The following is a 7,212-nucleotide window of genomic DNA, read 5'->3' on the forward strand; positions in this document are numbered from 1 at the left end:
TATAAATTATTTCCACATATAATAATCATCAACTCAACGCAGTCAATCGAATCGACCCAGTTATATTCGCCATAAAAGTATTCAATCATTGTTTGATATTGTTCTTTTCATAACTCAATCAAAAAGAACACGTTTATATTTTAAAACCTCCTTCGCAAAAAAATAAATATTGAAAAATGTAAATTCAAAACGTAGGCTAGTTAAGTTTGATTTTGAGACAAATATATTACTAACAGCCAGCGGCATGGCTCTAAAAATCGTTCATACTAACTCAAGACCCAAAACTTAAACAAACAGGCCTATAAATATATATAAGAGGTCCGGGTTCGAGTCTATTTTTTTCAATTCTCTTTAATTAAGATTACTAGACAAGATATTTGTATGTATCATATTAAAAACATCAATTATAATCGAGACCATGATGTAAATAAATATCGTATACATGATTAAAAGTAAACAAAAACAAAAAGTAATATATTTCTACATTTTATTATATTTACAATTTTTAATTTGATAGAATCTCGTCTATTTGTATGACAGTTGCACCTGCAAAAATTTTCACATTATTTTTATCAACCACTACAAATTCTGTTCTCCATTTACCCGGTAAAAATATTGACTTCTTTATTTTTGATGAAACCACAACATCTTTCATCCAATAATTTCCTTTTGGCATCTGAAAGTATATTTTCATTAATGTTAGTATTGTTAGTCGGGTGTTAATAAGTATTTTTCATTTATTTGCTAAAGGTATCTGTAATATAGATTAGCTATTTCGATTAAAAAAGGTTTTTTTAGCAATTTCTACTTACCACATCATCACATTCTGGTATATTCCCATGAATACCATCTGACATGAGTTCTTTGTACACATTAAGGTCAGCGTCGCTCATTAAATCACAAAGAGATAAATCGAAAGCTATCCCTGTTGGTTTGTATTCGTTATTTCGAAATGTTTTAAATTCACAATGTATCTACAATTGAGAAAATAAACAATTGAGTTAATTGTTGAAATACCCTGTATAGACAATGTTGAATATCAGTGCTTTGCATTATTTTTAATAAATTGAAAAGTTCTAGAAATCTTTTTTGTATTTCAAGAATCTTTCATAAGACTGACTTGTTAAAAACCCCTACAAATTTTCAACTCCCTATCTTTGAATGGATTTATCTCGAAAATGATTGGATCTGTCCCAAGTTGCTAGTCTCTAGTCACATATTGTAGCAAATTTGAAAAAGTACAATTAAAAACTAGTCCTTAAAGTTTATAATCGCCAAAATCTGAAATTTTCACTGTTTTTTCGATTTTTGAGCTTGGATTATATTGAGCCAACATTATAAATAAGTCTGCAAATAATCAGAACTATCGAATTTAACGCAGACTAAAATGTATATCAATTATGGTGGAAGCGACAAAATTTCAGCCCAATCAGAAACAGGAAAGATGATCAAAATCTTGCAATTCTCGATTACAAATATCTGCGGCAGATGAAATATAAATAAAAGCAATTGGAAGAATCAATGAGACCCGATTTGGTTTATACCTGAATGAACCAGCTTGTTAGCCAAAATTTAAAAAACTAGCTTAGACTTAGATGGATTTTTCTACCTTTTAAACACATGTCCGGCAAAATAATGAAAATTGTTGTCAAAAAATGAGTACTTACTTCTGGCTCGTATACATCTTGAAGATAATTAAAAATAACATTCATCGACAAATGAGTTCGATTTGCACGTCGAATTGCCAATGATGAATTCGCCATATATTCTGGATTTTGGTATTCAAAATGTGCTTCTAATGGAATGAACAAATATTCAGTACTTTGCGACTAAAAAAAAAAGAGGATTATTGAAAAATTTGAATAGAAAAAATTGGGATTCTATATAGTTATTGTGTTTTTCGATCTGATCGCCATTTACATCAACGATTTTAAAGCGTTTCGATACCAAAACGCAAGTGTTGCCAAAAACTGAAATTTCGTGTGCCATTTAATGAGTATTTAATACGGCTTCTGTGTAAATTTCAAGTCGATTCTCTGTACGGGTTACGATAAATTAAAAGTAAGTGCTTTTAAAAATGTTTTACCATTTACATAAAAGTCTTTTATCATTATTCCTTAAGTTTTAAGCATTAAAATCATACCAAAATTACGAACTGTGCAAAAAATTAAAAACTTTTTTTTAGTAAAAACACTGACTTTCTAAGTTCTCTCCAAAACACAAAAAAGGTATAAAAGGATGATTAATTGATAAATAAAATTTCAAACTTTTTGGATCATTTTCTTTGTTTCGATATCGAAATAAAATGTCCATAATTTGAAGTTTCTACGAATCGAATCGGAGTTTCACATAGAAAGGTATTTATATAATATTACCTCACAATAAACCCCGTAACATATAAATGTCAAGATTCCGCAAATTATTCCTTTATGTTTCATGATTCGTGAGTATAATAAAAAAATGTTCGTATCAAAATCAAAAATTTACAGAAAGAATTTTAGGAACTACATATATTTATAACGAAAACGATTAAACATGAACAATTTCCAGAATCAATGGTTCAGTAAAAATATGAGAAAAATATATTAATTCACGGGACAGCACCCATTTTTGTTAAATTGTTATTATATACTTGAAACTTCGAGAGTGGTTTCCTTTTGACGAGTCTACCAAGCTTTCTCTCTACGATTTATTTCGAAAGTACATGCAATTTCAAATGAGCATGATAACGTCATAATAAAGATATCGGTCTGAAAAAACGCTGCAGAGAATTTGTCGGACACAGTGACAAATTGACAACTTGATAACATTATTAAGAAGAGTCGTAGGTACACTGAAAGTTTAGTAGATTCGCCAAAAGAAAGATTTCTTGCATCCAAATGAAGATAATCCCGATGAAAAAAACTTCACTTGGATTTTTTAAGAGATTTTCACTATACCTAATCTTTGTAAAAATCTTTCTTGGTCATAATATTGAATCCTAAATATTTCAATTAACTCAGATAATTGTTTATAATTTTTTATGTTTATAAGTTTATATCCGAAATTTTATAAATCAAATCTGTTATCGCCGGTCAAATCAACATTAATTACGAACATCCAATTATGACATTATGACGGTATAATTGTTGATAAAATGTGTTTAAATTGTTTGCGTGCATTAAACCATGAAATGATCGCAAAAAATTGCCAAAAAATATAAAGAAAATCTATTATCTCTCATTAATTTTATATAAAATATATAAATTGGGTTGCTGAATAAAAAATTAGAATCAATTTTTGTATTTTATTTCAATTATTTATAATAAATAATATTTCGGAGTCAGTTCAATATTTTGCCAATAATTTCTTAAGGTATTTCTATCATTAAATTTCTAAATACTTTATTATATTAAAAGAAGAATATCTTTATTAATTAAAAGAAATTAATATAATAAAAACCACATTACGGAAATACTTCCGTATTTGAAATAAAACTAATTTTTGTATAAAATTACCTATTAATTTCAAATGCATATTAAAAATATTAAATTAAAATGTTTTTGCAATTGTGTATATATATATATAATGCAAAATTTTTAATTGTGTTTGAATCTGAGGGTCACATTGAATATACTTAATTTAAAATTAAAAATACCTTTTTCATTCAGTAAGCTGTTGGCTCTTAAAAACGAACCACAGGACAAAATCAGAACCCTACCGATGGAGGAGCAACTCTACAAGATATGCTTTCCAACGAGAGAAGACTGGAAGGTCAGCGGAGGACCAAGACATGGCCAAATTTGGTTCACAGACGGCTCCAAAACTGCAGAGGGTGTTGGCGCGGCCCAAGAAGGGCTGCTGACACATCCATCAAGTTGGACAGTTACAATACTGTATTCCAGGCAGAGCTGGTAGCCATCATGAGATGTGTTGACCACCTCCAATTGGCCAATTTGAAGGATGATGTGATTAGTATTTGCACATACAGTCAAACAGCACTCAAAGCGCTATCAAACTGTACAGTGTCATCGCCACTCGTCACTCGGCACAATAAAGTCAATATTACCTGGATCCCCGGACACTCTGGTTGGAACGGTAATGAGAGAGCAGACAAGCTGGCCAAACTGGGAACCACCATGGCTCCCACTCAAGAAAAGCTTGGGAGGATGCCATACCAAGAAGATCTTAACAGATTAGGAGATAATCTGAAAAACCAACAATTAAAGGCATGGACCAGCTACGAGGGAGGGCGAATCGCCAAAAGCATGTTGGGTGAAGGAAACTCGCTCGCTATTTTAATCTATCGAAAATTAAAATAATTTATTATCAATTATTTTATTATAATATAATTTACTTTTTGATCCAATAAATTGAATTAAAAAAGTGTTTTTTTACTTCGATTTTATTTTCTTTAATAAAAAAAAACTTATAAATTACCTTGAATTTCTCCAAAAATTCTTAACACCGCAAAACTATTTATTATAAATATATAGATACTCATTATTATTATTTCTGATTAATTTATATCCAAAAAGTCAAGGTTACTTTGTGTATACACTTAATTTATTACAAGAATGCAATTATTATTAATAAATTGTAAAAAAACAAAATAAATTTTTAAGATAAAACATTAAAAATCTTTGGTAACAAAATATAATTACTTTAATAAATTTACTGATTATATTAATTACTTTGTGTTTATTAATTATATAGCTTACGGGTAATAATAGCTCTGTGTAAGGTATGACATTCTAACAAGGGTGTTAAAAGAAGTATTAGCAATTAGTTAAAATTAGTTAATAAATACTAGACAATTAACTAATAAAAATAAATTGAAAAATATTTTAAGTAAATGACATTCATTTATTTTAATTAGATGCTTATACAAGGTATATAGATTTTGAGCTCAAAAATTTTAACTCGCTGAAAATACCTATAATTTTATAAATAATTCAAAAACCTTATATACAAAAAGGTTATATATTTAAAATATTTTGGTGACTTCATGTAGAATTTCGAAAAAAAAAAACACTTTTAAAATATTTATTTAAAAAAAGAAAAATCTATAACATTTATTGATATGAGTCCTTTTGGATGTGTTTGTCCTCATCCATAAAACTTGAAGTATTCGTTGTGTACGTTCCAGTGGAAAAATTTTGGCGATAAAGGAGGCTGTTTTGTTCAAGAAATGATATTTATCTTCTTTTTTTTTTTATAAAAAGAAAAGAAATGGAAGCTATTTTAATTGAGTCATGGAAAAAGAATTTTACAAAAATTTTCATTTTGTGACTTGTGGGTGATTTATTAAGTATTATTCTTTTTATAGTCGCAGAAACAAAGCACTAAAGTTCGAAAAATTTGAACAGTAAGACGGATTTTTAAAGCGGTTTTGTGCATTCGATTCGTTAGATGTTCAGGAAATTTTATGACCTAAATTGCATTTTATAATTACATTTTAAATTTAACGAAAATACTAAATTCACAATTCGGTTCATAGTGATGAAAATGATTCCAAACTCGTTATTCGGAGGTTTTTGGGGTCGTTGAACACAAATATCGGCAAAATTGGTCTCCAAGTTATCCGGTACCCAGAGTGAACGGTCAACGAGAGACTAATCATCTCATCCTGTGCATCAGAGACCAAGTAAGTCGCCATATTCTCGTGTTCAGCGACTCCAAAACCCCCCGAGTAACGATTATATAATGAATTTCCCCAAAAATTCCAAGAGACGTCAGGGACGACCGTTCACCTGGGTGCCAGGTACCAATTCTGTCTCGATATTCGTGTTTAGCGATCCCAAAAACCTACCAGGAAACGAGTTTGGAATCATTTCCATCACTATTAACCGAATTGTAAATTTATCATTTAGTGTCAAATTTTTCGAACTTTGGCTGTTTTTAGTGCTTTGTTTCCACGACTATTAGTAAGTATTTTCTAAATATTTATTTAAATTTGGTATTTTACATAATTTTATTACCTATACATGTAGGCTTTTTAACTACACCATAATTTACAAATTAATATTTTTTCGGTTTTAAAACAAAAAGATTTTTATTATTTTTATAATATTTTTAATATATTCTTCATTTTAATTCCTTCCCATTCACTTATAATTTTATATTGGTGTAAATTATAATTGTAAGATAATTTATTAGTATTTCTTATTGACATGTATAAGTACAAATTATAAACGGATATGCTAATAAACCGGGAGCCCACAAAGAAGCTAAGTTTATATGATTTTTGGAGAGAAAACATCTATATGTACAATAAATGATATTTGGCATGGTAAAATCTTACGGTTTTGCGTCAGCAACATGCTCTGAACTGTAACATAGGAGACTAAAACTTTCTTCAATCGAAAATACCACACCTATATCATAATAATTAAAGCTGCACAATTAACTATTAACTAAGTGATTCTGATCTTTGATAACTTCTGATGACTGTTCACAGGTGGCATTTTTAAGTTTTCACTTCCGTCGCCATTCTCCATGACTGTTGTCGATATTTTCGATTTTCAAGTATTTTAGTAGGGTTGGACTATTATTTTTTATCTGTCGTACATGTTTAAAGAAAGTCATTCACGTAACAGAACATAAAAACAAGTGGTCGAATTATTGAATTGTCGGATAGGTTGAAAAATTATTTAGAAGAACAACAGTAGATGAAAAACGGACTCATAATCTTGCCTTGATACTCTAAGTGGATACTCTAAAAAAACTCGTAAAAATTTCGTTTCATTATGGGCTCACGATCCTTAGCTAAAAGAATGAAGAGATAGATATTAAAATTGCAATAACATGATGTTCTCAATACATAAATCAATAAATTTATGTAAAATATTAAATAATAGACAAAAACAATATGCAGTTTTTATACCATGTATATATGTAATATACAAGGTATACTAAATTTAGTTCCAAGTTTGTTACGCTTAAAAATATTGATCCTACCAACAAAATTTTGGTATAGGTGTTAATTCTTTAAAGAATCATATAAGTATTTGACTTCTAAAATTAATACCTTAAATTTTCAGAAAAATATCTTGTAAATAAAAAAAGTAAGCGCTTCATTTATAATGTATCAAGGTACGAAAGGAACATAGTTTCTACCGGGTGATTTTGGTTGGATTTTTTTTAATTTATAAAACCATCACAAATAAATACCGAAATTCATTACTTTTTGTTACTTTTTGTTTTTGTTTACTTTTAATCATGCATACGATA

The 7,212-nt window shown here is 28.8% G+C and overlaps 1 protein-coding gene across 1 annotated transcript; it reads right to left on the reverse strand.

Annotated features, from left to right (window-relative positions):
• Positions 1 to 505: 505 nt before the first annotated feature.
• On the reverse strand, positions 506 to 2,111 carry LOC123291398. The gene is made up of 4 exons (XM_044871671.1): positions 2,094 to 2,111; positions 1,668 to 1,829; positions 813 to 974; positions 506 to 676 (listed from the first exon to the last, which is right to left on the reverse strand). The coding sequence occupies exons 1-4, from the start codon at positions 2,109 to 2,111 to the stop codon at positions 506 to 508; spliced, it is 513 nt and encodes a 170-aa protein (XP_044727606.1).
• Between the last annotated feature and the right edge of the window lie 5,101 nt (positions 2,112 to 7,212).

Source organism: Chrysoperla carnea, chromosome 2, assembly GCF_905475395.1.
Source record: "Chrysoperla carnea chromosome 2, inChrCarn1.1, whole genome shotgun sequence".
In the NCBI taxonomy this organism is placed as follows: domain Eukaryota; kingdom Metazoa; phylum Arthropoda; class Insecta; order Neuroptera; family Chrysopidae; genus Chrysoperla; species Chrysoperla carnea.

What these genes read in the sequence shown, in the direction of transcription:
- LOC123291398 (XM_044871671.1), bottom strand. An exon ending in AAGATGTATACGAGCCAGAA is followed by an intron (nt 975 to 1,667) that starts GTAAGTACTCAT and finishes TCTCAATTGTAG; the next exon opens with ATACATTGTGAATTTAAAAC. An exon ending in TACCAGAATGTGATGATGTG is followed by an intron (nt 677 to 812) that starts GTAAGTAGAAAT and finishes ATATACTTTCAG; the next exon opens with ATGCCAAAAGGAAATTATTG.